The 17,940-nt window shown below is 55.5% G+C and overlaps 2 protein-coding genes across 6 annotated transcripts; both read right to left on the bottom strand.

The window, feature by feature from the left end:
- Window positions 1–422: 422 nt before the first annotated feature.
- On the bottom strand, window positions 423–4,662 carry FCN3 (ficolin 3). Its single transcript, XM_044770133.2, is given in 9 exon segments — window positions 423–788; window positions 1,604–1,738; window positions 1,847–1,976; window positions 3,092–3,128; window positions 3,130–3,214; window positions 3,436–3,468; window positions 3,713–3,757; window positions 4,103–4,198; window positions 4,483–4,662. Coding segments are annotated over 9 exon segments (975 nt in total). The 5' UTR covers window positions 4,655–4,662; the 3' UTR covers window positions 423–546.
- A 2,654-nt stretch (window positions 4,663–7,316) lies between these two features.
- On the bottom strand, window positions 7,317–11,492 carry CD164L2 (CD164 molecule like 2). Of its 5 annotated transcripts, none has more exons than XM_014853593.3 (6): window positions 11,302–11,492; window positions 10,648–10,815; window positions 10,476–10,547; window positions 9,899–9,943; window positions 8,191–8,335; window positions 7,317–7,453 (listed from the first exon to the last, which is right to left on the bottom strand). In XM_014853593.3, the coding sequence occupies exons 1-6, from the start codon at window positions 11,387–11,389 to the stop codon at window positions 7,450–7,452; spliced, it is 522 nt and encodes a 173-aa protein (XP_014709079.1). In that variant the 5' UTR covers window positions 11,390–11,492; the 3' UTR covers window positions 7,317–7,449. The 5 variants fall into 5 exon arrangements, with proteins under 5 accessions (XP_014709079.1, XP_014709077.1, XP_014709078.1 ...); XM_014853591.3 differs by having other exon boundaries at window positions 7,318–7,912; XM_014853592.3 differs by having other exon boundaries at window positions 7,318–7,643.
- Between the last annotated feature and the right edge of the window lie 6,448 nt (window positions 11,493–17,940).

The raw sequence follows: 17,940 nt of genomic DNA, 5'->3' as shown, positions 1-17,940 counted from the left end.
AGAAAAATATACCCTCCTTAGTTTGACCCCGAGTTCATCCAGCCCCTAATGGAACAGGCAAGAAGTAGCAGAGGATAAGAACTCGCCTTACAACAGAGGCTGGGGTGGAAAACAGACAACCTAGAAGGGCAACAGGGAGTGAGAAAGCTGTGCGATCCACACCACAAATCCATCCACTTGCAGGACCCGAGGGCCCAAGGGCATTGTCAGTGGATGTTTGAATCTCTTCCAAGTCCTTCACTGAATGCTCCTCTGGCCCTGGCTTGCACACCTCCAGAGATAGAAGCCTCACTACCTTAGGAGGTCTACCTTTCCATCTTCCTGACCAGAAGGAAGGTCTTTCTTGAATGGAGCTGAAACCTATGTTCCTGCTCTGTCCTCTTGAGTTTTTCCCAGTAACTGGAAGAGTCTGCAAGCCAGGAAAGGGTTAAAATGATTTTATTTTTAAATGTGGACAAGAGAGCAGAGATGGTTAGCAACAGGGAGGGGTCACTGAGGGTCCGGAAGCTGTACAAGAGAGATAAGCATGCTGGCTGCCAAGGTACCCTAGCGAAGCATCATGCGAACCCTGCGGTAAGGGTGGCCCACGCCCAGGCCTGAGGCCCAGTCGATGCCATACTTGTGGGCAGTGGCCTGGGACGTCGCATAGCGCCCGTTGAGATTGGATTGATAGCAGGATCCGTACCACCAGGCGCCGTGGACAATCACCGCGCAGTTGCCCCTACTTGTATCATGGTCAGCGTCGTGGGTGGTAAAGGGCTTCCCGCTGTGGAAGCTCAGGGAGTCCCCTAGCAGGGAGGGGAGAGGAGGCACCTTGGTGCCTGGCAGCATGCCTGGCACCCTTGAAGAGAGGATCTTGCAGGAGCCTCAGAGCAACTACCAGGTGGATGTTATCAGGCCCCGTGAGAAAACAGCAGTGCCAAGGAGCCAGGGTGTTTGCACAAGGTAACCCAGCTAGTCACAGGGGCACTGGGTCGTGTATAGGGACTGTGGCTCCCAAGCCACTAGCTCCTCCCCCTTCCTTGTCCCCTCCCAGAATCCCCAGCTTCCCTCTAGCTCCTCTGTCTCCACCCAGCTCCCATCAGCAGCCTGAGCGCCTCTGCCAGGGAGAGCTGGGAGGGACTTCTCGGATGCCTGGGCAGGAAAGGCGCCCCCCTGAGGTACCTCCTCATAACCACTTCCCTCAAGTCTCCCCTCAACAGTCACTGTTTCTCTGAAGAAAAGGCTTCCCTGGTTCCTCTTCCAAAGCAGATAATGCTAACCCTCAACAGGGCCCCAGATGGCTCCCACAGCCTCCCTCCCTGCCTCCTTGCCCATTTTGGGGGAGGAAACTGGGGCTCTGATGCAGAAGGGACTTGCCCAAGGTCACATAGTAAGTGACATAGGTGGATTCAAACTCAGGTCAGTTTGCCTGCAGAGCCCAAATTCTTCACTCTTACACTACCCTGTCTCATGATTGCCATTTCTCAGATGAGGAAACTGAGGCCCACAGAGGGGAAGGAATTGCCCTGGGTCATTCATGGAGGCAGTGGCAGCACTGGGCAAGGATCCAGCTTCCCTCGCCTTCTTCCCCTACTCTCGGGCCCACCTTAGGGTCACTCACCTGCAGTGCCCTTTAAGAACTTGCCCAGAACCAGCTGGTAGTGATCTGTGTCCCCAAGGAGGCGGAAGGACTCATAGCTGGCAAAGGTGCGGTTGCCATTCAAGTCCTCCAGCTCCACCCGCAGCTCCCAGGTACCTGAGGGAAGGAGGGGGCAGGGAGGGAGGCAGCCTCAGATCCCAGGGTGGGGATTCGGAATGCCAGAGGAATGCCCCTCAAGCTCCCTGGACCCTGTGGGGAACTGGCCCTGGAGGGTAAGCTGGTGCAAATTCTCATTCCCCAGCCAGAATTCGGACTCCTGGCTCCCAAAACCTGCTTTGTAGGAGGACCAAGAGCGGAAGAAATCCACAGAACCATCCTGTCGCCACTGGAACACCTAGGGAGGCAGAGAAGGCCAGCACACCAGCCGTTCCTCCAGGCTAGGTGTGGGGTGAGGAGAAGCCGGGGGCAGTGGCAGCTGAGAGTGGGTGCACTGTGGCGGTGGGCCAACACCCGCCTTGGGATTGGGGCTTGTTGATAAAGTGTGAGTCCAAGTGAGCTTTGCCTGTGACTACATTGGTGAACTCTACATTCCCTTATTAACTTTTACTGACACTCAAGTTCACACCAAAGCCTTGCAAGTCCTGGAGGAGATTGAAATGATAGAAATGTTGTCCCTGCCTTCGGGAGATGGTCAGTCCTGCTGGGAGTCAGCTTCAAAATAACCTGCTTTAATTTACTATGATAAGAACCAAGATATTAGAGCAGAGAGGTCACCTCCAGAGGCCCAAGCTGGACTCGTGGCCTTACCCTGATGCTCCCTGCACATCCTCCTTCAAGTCAAACAGTCCCCAGACCCTGTAGTTTCCCTCCTACATATCTTTCAGTCTAGGTACCTCTGTTTTCATTGCCGCCACTGCCCTCTGTCTTCTCCTGCCTGGACCTCTATAGTCCTCCTAACCTCTGTCCCTGCCTCCACTCTTGTCCCCCACTGCCATGCATCTCCCACATTGTAGTGTGGGTCATCTTTCCAAAACAGAAGTCTCCCCTGCATAAAACTCTCCCATGGCTCTCCATTGCCCTCCATGCTCCTCAGTCAGTCATTCAGTGCCCTCCATGAACTGGCCTTTGCAGAGGCCCTCAATCCATGGTGGACCCACACCAGTAGACCTCAGCCGACCACTCATACCTGCTCTTAACTCACTCACATGGTCCCCTCAACCCTCTTGTACTCCCCTGCCTCCCTGTGTTTGTCTTTCCCTCTACCTGGAATGCCCTTCTGTACCTCGTCTGTCTAGAGAACTTCTACACAACCTTCAAGACCCTTTCAAATGGCACCTCCTCTGTGAAGCCTTCTCAGACTTCTTCAGGCCCCCTGGGAGCTCAGTAAATGTTGGTCAGTTACTCTAAGGAATGGCTCAGCTCCAGTGGGCTCTGGCTCCCTCTAGGGGTCAAGGGGCAGAAGCGCTCACTGGGCCTGGCCTGGGGTTCCCTTCTCCACCTGACACTCACCAGCCAGCCACCTCCTTCAGTGTCCATGTCACAAAAGGAGGGCTTTGCCCTCAGGTAGACACAGGTGGTACCAACCACTCAAGGTGGCGCCCTGGCTCAGCAGCTCCTGGCAGCTCCTGGGGCCTGGGGAAAGGGAGATGGACTGAGGGGAGTCCCCAAGTTATGCCCCAACCCTTATCCCACAGGCAATGAAACAGGTCAGGTGTGGGACCCCAGGAGGCTTCTCGACTCCTTCGAGGACCCCTGAAGGGGGTTCTAAGGAGGGCTGGGTCACACCTGGCGGTCCACCAACACCCCAGCACCAACTGATTCCAAGTTCCGGGCTTCTGCAAAGGCTGCCTCACCCTCCTGGCATCGGAGCAGGTTCGCTGGATTTCCTGCTCCAGGGAAAGGACTCATGTTGGCTCTGAGGTCTGAGACCCCCAAGGGAATGCCAGAAAACTGCCCAAGGGTAGAGTGCCCAGGCCCTTCCAATCCTCCCCTCTCCTCCCAGCCTTCCATCCCCCTGCCTGAGGACAATCACAGCCAATTGCTGAGCAGCAGCCAAGCAGAGACATTCCCCTCTCTAGTCCAGGGACAGAAGCAAAGAAAGGAAAAGAGGCCCCAGTCCCACACACTAACCAGGCTCACCCTTGGGGCCCATCTTGCCCGGTGGTCCAGGTGGCCCTGAAATCCCAAAGGCAAAGATGTTTTAAGTCCCACCCTATGCCAGGGCTGAAAAGCAAGGAGGGATCCTGAGCCAGATGTCAAATCCCAGCTACACCCTTTACTGGCTGTGATTGTGGGCAAACTATTTAGCCTCTCTGAGGCTCACTTTCCCCCTCAGTAAAATGGGGATGGTGCCACCTACCTCACAGAGTCGATCTTAGGATGCTGGCACCCAGCCTGGAGCCCAGCACACAGAGGCTTCCTTGCTCCTTTATCATGGCCTTTCAGCACAGACAGTAATTGGTGCACCCCCAGCCTCCCCAGTTTACCCCAGGTCCCTGCCTGCTCCCCAGTATCTCTCACCTTGAGGACCTGGAGCTCCTTTCTCCCCAGGACTTCCTGGGGCTCCAGGACAGCTGGACAGGAGGACAACCTTGCTGGTTTCCAGTTCCCTGGGTTCTGCAGAAAACGCAGAGCCGGGTGGGCACACGGTGGGCATGGAGGGCAGATCTCTCCCAGACCCCCCTGCTGTTCTCTATTTCCCAGATTCTAGCTGTCAGGACACTTGCCTCCGGAGCTGGCAAGGTTTTGCACTATTTGCATCTATTTGCATCCATTTATGTGCAGAGCCCAGATTATCAAACTCCCACCCTGCTCCTTGAGGCTAGTGAGCCTGGGTGGGAGAAGGACGCCCAGGCAGGGAATGAGGGTGTGCTGTTGGAAAGGGCACCCTAGGCCCCTACCTGGACAGCTGGGGTGGTCCTGGGTCCTCATGCAGGCAGGCTTCCCAAGCAAGAGGAGCAAAAGGGAGAGTGGGGTCCACAGTAGGCCCATCTTGCTGGTACCCCTGATAGAGGATGCCCGTTTATAAGGGGCCAGGCTGGTAGGAGGACATGATACAAGACTTCCTCTCATTGTCTCTCCCCAAGGACACCCACCCAGGCTGAAGCCAACAGGAGGTGGGGGCATTTCCACCCTCAGCCCCAGAGAGAATGGTCATTATCCCTGTCCTGTCCAACCAGGATGGAGTCCAACTTCTGACCTTGGCCTCCAGAGCTCCCCAGCCATCACTCTAGACCTCTAGATTCCCATAGGGATTTTCTGCCTTTGAACCTTAGCTCATTCTGTGCCTTCCATCTGGAATGCCCTCCTCTTCATCTCTACCTGCGAAGCTCTACCTGTCCCTGACAGTCCAGCCCTAATGCCATCTCCACTAGGAATTCTTCCCTGATCCCTGACAACAGTATTAAGAATGAGCACTGCTACCATTTGTTGGGCACCTGCTGCACTCCACAAGTCATGCTGGGTGTGGTCTGCACATCGCCTCTGATCCCTACGCAGCCCTGCTCATCGTCATTATTATTGGCCCTGGGTTATAGGCCTGGTACAAAGCACAGGCTCAAGAAATATTGGTTAAATGAATGAATAAACAAAGAGAAATGGAGGTCCAAAGACAGGGCATGACTTGTGCTCTCTGGCACTTATATGCCCAGAGCCACAAAGATTTTGTCCAAGTCTATGCCCCCCAGCAGGGAGAAGCACCCTTAGCGAAGTGACTTCATGCCCACCCTCAAGTCTGTTGGGGAGCCCTTGGCAGCGCCTAGGAAACAGTTGCTAATATAGGCCAATCACATGGGCAGCCCGTGCAGGGCAGGCCTGGAGGCTGGGAGGCTAGTGTGGAAGCAGCAGCCATGGTCCAGATGTGTGGCATGCAATCTGAGCTGGACAGAGACCTCTGGTGATAGGAAGGAGAAGGAAGGCTCCTTTGTTCATTCATTCATTCATTCATTCATCAAACTGTCCTGGAGGGCCTCCTCTATGCCAGGCCCAGTGCTTATCGGGTGGGGCGGGCTGAGGTCCAGTGGGCATCAGGGAAGGTGGAGGCCGAGCTTGCCAGACAGGATGGATCCATGAGATGGCCACTCTGAGACTGCCATTCCAGTTGTAGTGACTTGTTCTCCCCACACTCTCCCACAGGTGTGCCAAGATCTGCGGACAAGCCTGTCCATCATGGTGCTGCTTCTAATAACCAAAGTGGAAATGGCCCAACTGGACAGGAGAGGATGCAAATAAATTATTGCCACCTGGACAAGTCAGGGCAAATCTGATCTCTAACAAAAGGGACAGAGTGGCAGAATAATGCACATAGCACAATTGCATTTTGTATTTTAAAAAAGCTAAATGTGTGCATGTTGTAAATTCACAGAAAAAGGTCTGAAACATACTGTGAAAGATAGTTATTTCTGGGGAGTGGGACCAGGGGAAGAGCAATTCTCACTCTATAAAAACTTCTGTATCGTCCTTTTGTTCCTTATAGGCATCTACTACTTTTGAAAAGAAAACATCCAATAAATAAATTTCCTTAACTGGGTGAAAGCCAGCAGGAGATGAGGGCATTTCCTCCCTCAGCCCTGGAGAGAATGGGCATTATCCTTGCCAGCACTTAAGTGCTGGGTGGAGAAGCAAGCAGAGGGTGGTCCAGGCAGGAGAAACTGCCTGTGCAAAGGCTTGGAGAAGAGGGAGAGCAAGGCAGGCTGGGTAACAAGAGGCTGGAGGGGTGGCTCGAGGGGAGGCTGATGTCTGAGAGGATGGGGGGCTTTGGTGAAGTGCATGTGCAGGCGGAGGGGCATTGCCGATGGTGCTGCGACGTGTAGGCAGGCGAGCCCTCTGTGAGGCCAAGGAGTAGCTGGAACTCCCTGGGGACCCCAGAGTCTCTCGGAGCCCTTCCAGCTGCAGTGGGAGACCCTGCGAGGAGGCTCGGCCTGGGGGAGGAAGAGGTGCCGAAGGCCCCACGGTAGGCTGCACAGATGGAAGGGTGGACAGGTGCCCTGGAATGAAGCTGATGGGGCACGTGCGGCTCTGAACCTTCCCCGCCTCCCACTGAGATGGATACTGCTGTTGCCCCACTTTACAGGTGAGGAAACTGAGGCCCAGAACTGTTAAAGAACTTGCTCCAGTTCACACAGAGCAGTCGGGCTCCACAGGCTGGACTCTCAACCGTTGCTCTCTATTCTCTCAGCTTCCTCAGACAGTCATGGGATTAAATGTCGAGCTCAGCCACAAGCATAGTTTCCAGCAAGTGCCCCACGGGTGGAAGAGGTTAGTCAGGGAAGACATCTGGGCCCAGGGTTGGGGGTGAAGGGTGGGAGGCAGGCCTGGGCGGGGCTTTTCAGGAGGGCCTGAGTGAGGGAGGCCAGGCACATGGAAATGGCTGTCGAGAGTCCTGGGGGTGTCTCCACCTTGGCACCGGGGCAGAGACCCAACGTCAGCAGCCTAGAGAGCCTGGAGATGCCTCTGCAGGAGTTCTGAAGCTCTGCTCACTCTGGAGTCAGAAAAACCTGGATCCAAATCCCAGCCCTGCCCTGTCCCACTGTGTGACGTTGAGCAAGTCTACTTGCCTTTCTGAGTCGCTGTACCCTCTTCTGTAAAGGGCAGGGGGAGGGAATTAAACACATAGAACGGATGAAAGTATTTTAAAAGGTGACAAAGGCTGAATTCCCACTGAGGAGGAGACGGTGGTCATACCCTCACCCCATCCAGTCCACACACAGCCCAAGACATGGGACATGAAGCACAGTGCTGGAGAGAGTTCCTTTATTTTGGGACAGTGCCCAGGCCAGGTCGGTGGGAAGAGGCTGGCACAGACCCAGTGACAGGCAGGGGGCCCCTCAGGGACGACAGAGGAGACAGCAGGTGGTTGAAGGATGCTCTCAGCTGCAGATACCAGGCCCAGGACAGGAGAGGATGTCAGATATTGGGCACTGAGCCTGCTCAGTGCCTGCAGTGGCCAGAAATTGGTAACCAAAGTTTTTCCCACCCCCAGCGCCCACCAGGGGGCCAAGAGGGCAGCCTCTTCATCCTCCTTCCCCTCAGTGTGGCATCCAGGCCCGGAGGGGGTCAGATTCTGCAGAGGCCAGACAGAGAGGGCACTCAGGGCGGTAGCCCTGCCTCAGCGGGGACCCCCACCCCCAGAGAGCAGGCAGCAGCTGGAAGAGCAAACACTTTAATGGAGGCTGTGGCAACCTGCCCCACAGCACACACGGCACACGGGGGCTTCAGAGCAGCTCGCCTTCTCAGAGGAAAAGCAAACCACACACGACCCAGGCTCCTGCCCGTGGCCACAGAGCTGCAGGCTGAAGGCTCGCCTGGGCTACCACCTACTGGTTCTCCTCCCTGCTGGCAGCATGAGGGGGCAAAGACAGGTGGGCTTAGCCAGGCTCCCAGACACAGGGCCCAGGCTGAGTCCTGGCCCCAGCCATCACCCGCAGAGAGGACCCCACACCTGGAGGAGGGAGAAGGGAGGGGTGTGGCTCATTTGGGGGCCAGTGGGAGGGGTCACTGCCCTTAGGGCTGCCCCATTGAGAAGACAGTGCACTGACACTAAGGGGCAGGAGGGGCAGGAGTCAGGCGGAGAAGTGAGCCGGAACTCTGCTGGCTGGCCAAGTACTCACAGTGTCTGGTAGGTGCTGTCCTTGGCCTTGAGGAAGCGCAAGACAAAGAAGGCCACTGCCTGCAGGCTCAGCACCAGCACTACGCCCCCAATGAAGCTGGCCCCGTCAAAGCCAGGGTTCTGGGCTTCGGGGACCGGGGGGCTTCCTGCAGAGTGGAGGTGATAGCAAGCCTCTGTGGACCAGGATCCCAGCCCCACCCCAATAACTGGCACAGGTCACCGGGAGGCCCCAGTCCTCACTATGGGAGCCTTGAACAGCAGGCTCAGAAGCTCAGTCCAGATCCTGTGGGTAGTTGGGAAGTGCCTGATGAGAGGGACAGTGCCTGGCTGGGGAGGGCGGGGCCTTGGCTCCAGCCCTGGCTCTGCTCCTGACTTGATCTGTGGCTTGATGCCTCTCACACCCTCTCTGGGCCTCTTGATCACATGGACCAGATGGTGACTGAGCTCCCTTCCAGTCTCTGTCTCCCACCCTGGCCCAACAGGGTGAGGATGGACCCAGAACTGGGGGCATCTAGAGCCCCTCAGCTCAGAGTCTCTTTCAGCCTTGGGTTTCAGGGTTCAAAGCCCAGATTCAGATGATGTGGTTTCCTTCTGGACTCCGGGTCCTGAGATCGTGGAGTCACCCACTGTCGGGGTCCCTACTTAGAGAGGGAAGGAGCAGAGGAAGAAGTGGAGGCCCACACCCTACCGAGTGGATAAACGGAGACTAGAGGATGTATGTCAGAGGGAGAAGCTGGGCTCTGAGGGCTAGCCCTGTCCAAAGTCACCCCGCACTTAGGACAGAGCCAGACTTACACCAACTCACCCTGACCCTTTCCCCTGCCCCGCCTTAGGGCCCACGGTTGCCAGGCTGTCTGAGTGGCTCCCAGCTGTGCCACGTTAGCCATCAACTCCCACCAGGGATTCAGTTTCAGGTCCTGGGCCAGGTGCCCAGCACAGGGCAGGGCTGGTGGTGGGAGATCATTCTGGGGCAGTGGACAGGGGCGCAGTCGGGAGCTGGGTCTGCCTCCCAGAGGGTGTAGCTTGTGTAAGGGGGGTCTGAGAATATGAAGGGCAAAGGGTGGTCCCAGCGGCAGCTCAGGGAGCCCCAGAGAAGGACACTGGGGAAGAGGAGCAGAAGAGGGAAGAAACGAGCTACACAAGACCCATCTGGGGCTTGAGCCGGAGGGAGCCGAGCCATCAATAATTCAGCCTCCGAGATCACATTTCTGGCTTTAATTAACCAAGAGCCTCTTCAGCCATCCCTGCCAAGCCTGCTGACCTCCAGGCCCTGAGGGCCAGTGGGAACCAAGGGGTGGGGTTCCCACCTCTGTTCTGCCGGGAACTTGCTTGGTGACCCTCTCTGGGCCCGGAGGTGCAGTAGGTAGTCACTGAGGACATCTTACTGACAACCTGAGCCATACATACTCAGCACCAAGGGCAGGTCCTGAGGGGTCACCCTGAGTCCTCAGAACTGGTGTTGAGAAGGGACAGGAAGCGTCATTTCTTGATCACCTTCGGTGCGTCAGACACTGAACTAGGTTCTACACCCTCAAAATCCTCACAGCAACTCTCTGAGGTAGTACCCAACCCATTTCACAGGTGTGGAAACAGGCTCAGAGGGAGAAGTCACAGGGCTGAGGTCACAGAGCACATTAGGGCTGGAGCCCAGCTCTGTCCTCCCTGCACCTCTGGTCCTCCCACTGCCCCATTCCTCAGGTAGTGCCTACCTGTTGTGATTGTCTTTGGTTCATAGGTGGGGTGATGGTGGGCAGCTGAAAAGACAGGGAATCCATAACAAACCAGCCTTCCCACCCCCTAACTCCCATCAAGACCCCAGTCCAGGCCAACAGCTAGATTGTGACTCAGACCAGGCCCTCTGTCCCCGGGTCCACGTTCACTTTCAAGCCTTAGTTCACACAGTTCCTTCCACCAGATGTGCCCTCTCTCCCTCTCTATGTTTAAGCATCATCTCTGATGCCACCTCCTCTAGGAGGCCCTCCCCGCACTCCCTTCTGAATTTCCAAAGTGTTCACTATGCTTTAAACTAGAAGAGCTAACTCCCCCATCTCCTCCACACTCCTGTCCCGGATCCTGCGGCTGTACCAATTCACAGATGAGGAAACAGGCCAGAGAGGGGAAGGGACTTCTCAGTGAGCTAAAGGCAGAGTTGAAACTGGACCCTGGTGTTCGTGGCATAGTCCGCTCCCTGAGAGAGGCTGATCCCTTCCTGGAGGGCAAGCTCTGGCTGGGGACACCTCAGCCCCCTCCCTCTAACTTGGCTTAGGCCAGCGGGAGCTCCCTTACCTGGACATGACTCTGAGTGGTTGTAGACAGAGCAACCTTCTTTGACCACCTCAGCTGGGGCCACACAGCGTCCTGGTGGGAGAAGGTGCAGGGAAGAGGTCTGGGGAGAGGGGCCAAGGCCCTGGGGTTCAGAACTGGGGGCACTCGACTTGGGGAGGGCTCAACTCCATACCTGGTTCCTCCTGCGGACATTGCTCCCACACACAGCCAGAGAGGTTGTGTGCTCTGCCCGCCTCCACACAATGCTCACAGAGCTTCAGCTGTTTGCAGGCCCCTCGGACAGCTGGCCAGATGTTCCTGCGAAGCAGGGCTCCCCGCCCAAAGCCCAGAGCTCCTTTACCTGGGAGTAGGGTGGGAGTAACTCCTTGGACTGGAGCTACAGCCACCCTCCCCACTACTGTGGCTCTCACCCCTCTGGACACATACACTCACCTGGATCCCCCAAGCCCCACTATACACCTGGAGTTTCCGCAAACACATGTTTACACACACTTAGAACCTCCCTGACATTCAGCCAGAGTGTCCTCCCTTTGCATACAGCTGGGGTTCCCAGATGCATTCGGAGCCGCCTCCCCCAGACACACCTGGGGCCCCTTCCCTTCCATACACCCGAAGCTCCCTAATCCCTCACATCTGGAGTCTATATATATACACGGGGCTCCACACACAGCTAGAGCCCCCTTCAACCCATCCCTGGAGTCCTGCACACATCTGGAAAGTCCTCTCCCGCCCCCTAAGCCAAGACTGCTCCTGGGCAGGCGCCTGGGTGAAGGGCACGCTCCACCTGCCCCTGCCCAGGCCCCAACCAGACCCCGGCCCGCGTTACCAGCCACAGCGAGCTGGGCACACAGGAGGAGGCAGCAGCAGCCGCCACAGAGCGCAGCCCGGAGGGCGCGGGGTCCCGGCGCGGCCATGGGCGCGGGGGCAGGGGCTGGCGGCCGGCGGAGAGCTGGCGTAGCGCGTCCCTTCTGGACTCGGCTCGGCCGAGATGTGGGGAGCGAGACCCGGGCAACCTGGGCGTGGCCAGGTGGGCGTGGCTAGTCAGGAGGCGGGGCCAGTGGCGCAACCAGGTGGGGCGGGGTTTGTTGGTTCGGGGCGGGGCCATACAGGGGCGTGGCTACTGGGAGCGGTCTGGTGGGGCTGGGTCCAGGGGTCTGGGACCCGGCTCGGACAAAGCGGGTAGGGTCCAGGACTAATGGCTGACCCTGTCCCTGGATGCCCCCTCCCGCAGCTTCACGAAAAGTCTGCTGATTAGGGAGTTATTCCTACTTCACAGGTGAGGAAACTGAGGCTCAGAAAAGGTGAGTGACTAGTCGGAGATCACAGTTAGTGGCAAAATCCGGATTTGAAGCGAGGTCTCTTTCCTGCCTCCCCGGCTCGGCGCAGGCGGGGCTTTGTCGAGGGCACTCTCTAACCAGGCCCCACGACTGTGGGGACGGGCTTCAGCTGGTCCCTAGGCTCTGGCTGCCCGTCTCACTTCACCCCTTCACTCTTCTGCCCCTCAGCCCACCACGTCTGCCTCTGACCCACTACACCCTCTGGCCGAGTCACCCGTCTCATTGTTACTCGGACAATTGGGCCTTTCTGCAGCCTTCCCCTCGGCCTGGTCTCCTGCCCTGGCACGGGCCTTTTCTGGTTCTTCTTCCTCTGCAGCCACTTCTCAGGTTCCTTAGAGGACACCTCCTCTTCCTGTTTTCTCCCCTCCTCCTTTCTTGCCTTCCTCTTCCCCTCTCCTCTCCTTCTTGCCCCTCTCTGCTTCTCCTTTTCCTCCTTCCCCCTCTTCATCACTGGTGGCCCAATTCAGTCCTAAGCCCTATGCCACCTCTCTCGGGTCATCTCGCTCGGCCTTTCCTTTGCAATCAGTTCCCATTTGAAAAGGAATGTCTCATCTCGGTCTCCAGCCCAGTGCTTGCTCCCCAGCTGCCACACCTGTAACTAATAAGACATAGTTAACAATTACCACGTACTACTAGAAGAATGTCCATTCTACTAACAGTTTTACTTCCAGGTTCTCATCTAATGTCCACAGCTACCCTCTAGGCATGGGTTTTATTATCCCCAATTTACACGCTGCAGAAGTAAAATCACCTGGCCAGGGGCACACAGTTACAACCAGGTGGGCCAGGATGTGAACCCAGGCCCCAATGAGACCAGAGGCTGCTCTCCCCTCTGCTGTGCCTCCTGTGGGTCCATCTGCTTCCAGTGCACCTCTACCTGATGTCCCTCAGGCCCCTGAAACTGCCTTGTCGCTCTTCTCCTCTCAAGGAGGCCCCATCATCCCCTCAGTCCCTCAACTGGAAACCATGGTCTCCTCACCCGCTCCCTCTGTCTCGGCCCCAGATTAAAACCCTGCGGATTCTGTCTCTACAGATCTCCTGGTCCTTGTCTCTCATCTTCCCTTTCCAGGTTTTACTGCCCCTCGGCCTCCGGGCTCCTCCCAAGCCGGCCCTCACAGTGCAGGGCTATGTTGAAAACATGGATTTGACCAAGTCTCTTCCAGTTAACAGCTCGGCATCTAAAACGCTGTGATTCTTGGCTCTAGAAGTCTCTCCAGAATGTCTTGGACTCACCCCGACACCTTCCTACCCTCCAAGAAGATAGAACAGCCCTTCCCACAATACACACCTTCTTTTATACCTCCTTGCCTTTATCCCATAGCTGTTCTCTCTCCTGGAGTCTTCTCTTCCTCCCCTGACTCCATCTGCCTGACAAACTAACCCTTCAAGACACCACTAAAGGGCCACCTCCTGCAGGAAGCCCTCTGTGACTGTCTCAGAACAAGGCTGAGCTGCTGCAGCACTCGTCCAAGCTGGTAGATGTGAATCCATCTGCTTTCCTGCACCAGAGCCCTCACCCCCTCACCATGTCTCACCTGGGTGACTGCAGTGGCCTCCTGCCTCTGCACTCCCCTCCAGTCTGTTCTCCACGCAGCAGACAGTGATCCTTTGAAAATATGTCAAATCATATCACTCCCCTGCTTAAGCCCACCCATAGCCCCCATCTCACTGTTTTCTGTGACTTACATGATCTTCCCTCTGCCCACCTCTCTGAGCTCAACTCCTACTTGCCCCCGTGGCTTACTGGGTTCCAGACACACCAGCCTCCTCTCTATTCCTCAAACACATCAACTCCTTCCCTCCTCGGAGACTTTGCATCTGCTGTGCCCTCTCCTTGTAACTCTTCTATTCTCTCTCCAGTGACTCGCCCCATGACCTCCCTACTTGAAGGAGATCTCCTGCTTATTCTCCATCATGTCACCTCCTTTTTCCTTCAGAGCATGTGTCAAATATATAATTAATTACTCATTTGTTTTCTAGACTGTAAGTTCCATGAAGGCAGGAACCATGTTTATCTTCTTCTGTAGTTAACTGCCTACACACATAAGGGCTTAAGAAGGTGTTTATTAAATAATCATACTGTACCATGTTGTGGCTGTTTATGTACATGTTTGTCTGTCCCACTGGTCTGTGAGACCTTGGAGGGCTCCCTACTCAATATATTAAGTATCTATTTGTAGATTGGCCATCTCGCTCCATCAGAATGGAAGCTCCATGAAGAAGGCAGGGATTTTTGTTCATTGCTGTATCCTCTGTGCCTAGAACCCTGCCTGGCAAATAGTATATGCTCAGTAAATATTCACTGAATGTTGAAAATCCAGGGATGTGGCTGGATCATCTCTCTGTCCGTAGCACCCATTCAAACCCAAGCCCAGGGGAACTCTCAGTGAATGTTGGCTGAATGAATGAATGGGTTCTGTGCTAAGAATGTGTGCTCTGACGATGCCCAGATTCTCGGGGCTTGGGAAAGGAGCTTGTGTGGATATTATCTGTGTCTCTTTCACACACAAATCCCTTGAGAGCGCAGGTCCCCAGCTTGGTAGCGAGAGAAGAGGTAAGCAAAGAAGTCTTACCTGGAAGTGAGTGCTTATGGCCATCTGGTGGCCACTTGGGGAACTGCAGGTATTGTCAGCCCTAGTCAAACATCGCTCCTAGCCCCTTCTGGGGCTGTAGTGACATCCTGGCTTCGGATCCCAGCTCTGCCATCTATTGTGTGGTTTGGGGCAAGTCCTTTGGCTTCTCTGGGCTTCACATATGAAATGGGCATGCAGTGTTGTTATAAGCACTGGGCTCTGGTCTGGCACCTGGTGGGTGGGAAGGATTGGAGGGGCTGTAATTGGTGGGGAGGAAGCAAGGAGATAGGGCACAGAGCATGAGGAGGAGAGAAGATGAAGGGCTGCCCCTTCCTCTAGACAGCAGGCCTTTAGGGAAGAGAGATCTGGCTGGCAGTGATGGCCTCAGTTGTCCTGTTGGCATGGGGCAGTTTGGAGCATGAGAGAAAGTGCGTGAATAAAAATCTATAGCCTCACTTGAGTCTCTTGGGTCTCCAGGGTTTCTCAGAGTTACAAATATCCCTGCATTCTTTTCCCAGCCAGCTGCCTGAGAATCGACCTCCATCACCTCCATCGTGAACGACACAGTACTATCCAGATCAGGAAGTTCTGGCTGATCAGCTACTTCAATGGAAACATGGTCATTGACATCTTCACCCCGGGTAGGCAATGGTACCCAAGACAGAAAATTTGGAAAAACTAGCCAAAATGTACAAGACCAAAATGTACAAAGATGTCATCTTTGTATTTGGATTCAGAACCCATATCGGTGGTGGTAAAGCAAGGCTTGGGCAGGATTGACGATTCTTTGGATTATGCAAAGAAAAATGAACCCAACACAAGACCTGGCCTCATGAGAAGAAGACCTCAAGAAAACAGCAAATGGAACATGAGAACAGAAGGAAAGTCAGGGGGCCCACAAAGGTCAAGTTTGGTGCTGGCAAAAAGGAGGAGCGAAGATGCTGCAGTGACTTTGTCTGTGGCGACTGTGCATATTTTTCATGAGAGGATTGATAAACTATGAAAAAATTTAAAAAAGAAGTATCATTACCACTCAGAATAGCAGAAGACAGTCTCTCACACACCCCTTTCATGCCAACCTGCCAGCAGCCTTCACCCCTCTCTGAGACCAGCTGGACAGTTGTTGGCACCCAGCTCTGATGGGGGTGAAAGTGGATCCCTGAGGCCTGGGCCACTGCTGCCCCTGTATTCTCCCTCTGACGCCCCCACCTTCCTTGACATGGCACACCTTACTATCTGTTTTCCTTCTCTTTCTCCAGATGCTGCTTTTTTGGTTTAATCATCCAGTCAACAATTGTTTGTTGCCTACATGCAGGTGCTGTTCCCCAGCAGAGACTAGAACAGAGTCTCTACCCTCATGAAGCTTACATTCTGGTGGGGCTGACACATAGTAAAAAAAAAAAAAAGGAAAATACATGGACAAATATATAACTTCAGGAGTGCTGAGCGCTCTGAAACATAAGGAAAGGGAGAGAGAGTGATGGGAGGGGAGTGGCCACTTAGGAGAGAGGTCAGGGAAGCCCGCTGCGGAAGACGCGGCTTGCGTGCAGAGACTTGAGTGAAGTGAAGGGGTTCTAGGCAGAGGGAACAGCCAGTGCAAAGGCCCAGGAGCAGGTACGCTCTCGTCCCCTTTCTGTGCCCTCACTGGCAGGCGTCCCTGAGGCTCCCCCTCCTCTCTCCTCCCTCCCTTGGGCAATGACATCTCCCCTAGAACCGCACTTACTACCTGCACACCTCTGCCTCCCACATGTCCTCCGCCTACCAGACATACTATTGGTGGCCAACACAGCCAATGATGTACGGTGCCAGGCCATCCCCATAAGCCTATGAGGTAGATACTAACATCATCCCAATCTTTTTTTTTTTTTTTTGAGGAAGATAAGCCCTGAGCTAACAACTGCTGCCAATCCTTCCTCTTGCTGAGGAAGACTGGCCCTGAGTTAACATCCGTGCCCATCTTCCTCTACTTTATATGTGGGACACCTGCCACAGCATGGCTTGCCAAGCGGTGCCATGTCCACACCCGGGATCCGAACTGGCAAACCCCGGGCCGCCGAGAAGTGGAACGTGCACACTTAACCGCTGCGCCACCGAGCCGGTCCCATCATCCCTGTCTTATAGATGAGAAAACAGGCACAAAGATCCTAAGAAACTCACTCAAAGTCACACAGCTTAGAAAATGGAGGAATTGGGATTTGAATCCAGTCTACACTCCTGACCACCTCCACCCACTAAGCACTCTAAATTCACCACGTCCAACCTGAGGTGCATCATCTTCCTCAGCCCTGACCCTCTCCTCTTCCCATGTACCCTGCCACTGGCCTGTCACCTCCTTCCCCCTGCCCCACACTGACTGTGGGAGCTGCAGTAGTGCTGTGTTGGGGCAGAAGTCGGTGGGGCCTGGGATCTGGGCCCCTCTGCTTTTCTCAAGCCCTAACCTGATCCTTTCTCCCATCGCCATCCCACAGCCCTGGGGGATTCCAGTGAAGATCAAGGCCAGAGAAAGAGGGAGGAGGAGCAGCTAGTCCCCCTCCCCCAGGAGTGGCCCTATCGGCTGACGGGGTGAGTGTGGTTCCCCGGGACTAAGGACAGGCAGAGTTGGGGAAGAGGGAGCTCCGTCTCCATGCCCTACCCTGCCAGGATGCCTAAGATGGGAGGTTGAGAGGGGCCTGCCCTGGGGACTGAGCTGCCAGGTTTCTGCTTCCAAGTTCTTCCCGGCTCCCCTTCTCTTGCTGCTTCAGGGAAGTGCTCCCTCCCCTTCCCCCATCACCCTGCTGGCTTTCCAGATCCTTGAATAAATAATTCAGGTTTTGAAATCTTGCCAGGCCCACCCCTCCGGTGCTGTGAGGGCGCTATTGGGCTGACATGAGTGACGTCACCCAGTTCCTTATCCCAGCCCCAGCATCACAAGGACCTGCCCCGGCAGCAACTTACCTTCCTGGTCACTGTCAATCCAGACCTGCTACCCTGTCCCAGTCTCTCTGGGGCCCACTCACTTAGTATCTTCATTCCAGGACCCAATAACCCTCATCACTTAGCTTTGTCACTTCAGTACCTCAGCACTTGTGACAGGGTCATGGTGACCTGCAGTCCTATCACCTGGACACTCCATCTTCCCTTTCCCTTGCCACAGCCTCTGCCACCCTGGGATCCCTGAACCCCATTATGCCACAGAGTCACCCTGACACTGCTATGGTTGCTCTGGGGGCTTCCTTCTCTACGTCAGCGTCCCACAGCCACCATCCCCCAGGATCCTGTCACCATGCTCATACCGTCACTGACACCCACTTCCCTGCTCCCTCGTGCTTCTGTCACCATCATCTCAGGGCCCCATCATCTTGGCAACCCCCGTCATCCTCACCGGGGACGCCCATTCAGCCCCATCACTCAATCTCTGTCACCTGAATTCTGTCGGCCTGTCTCTGCCACCCGAGGGTCCCATCATTCCACAGCCTATCCAAGTCCCCTTTCCGCTCCCCCTACACATCCTCTGCAGCCTCCCTGAGATTTCTCCAAGGCTGTCCCACCAGCGCCCCCGAAACCCCCGGCCCGCAG

Source organism: Equus asinus, chromosome 5 (genome assembly GCF_041296235.1).
Source record: "Equus asinus isolate D_3611 breed Donkey chromosome 5, EquAss-T2T_v2, whole genome shotgun sequence".
NCBI lineage: Eukaryota > Metazoa > Chordata > Mammalia > Perissodactyla > Equidae > Equus > Equus asinus.
This window is presented reverse-complemented; position numbering and strand designations above follow the sequence as displayed.

Coding starts and splice junctions, on each gene's coding strand:
- CD164L2 (XM_070511463.1), bottom strand. CDS start 11,389: ATGGCCGCGCCGGGACCCCGCGCCCTCCGGGCTGCGCTCTGTGGCGGC. Junction 9,944..10,475: donor CCACTCAGAGTCATGTCCAG/GTAAGGGAGCTC, acceptor CTGTCTTTTCAG/CTGCCCACCATCACCCCACC. Junction 8,336..9,898: donor ACCAAAGACAATCACAACAG/GTAGGCACTACC, acceptor TCCACTCTGCAG/GAAGCCCCCCGGTCCCCGAA.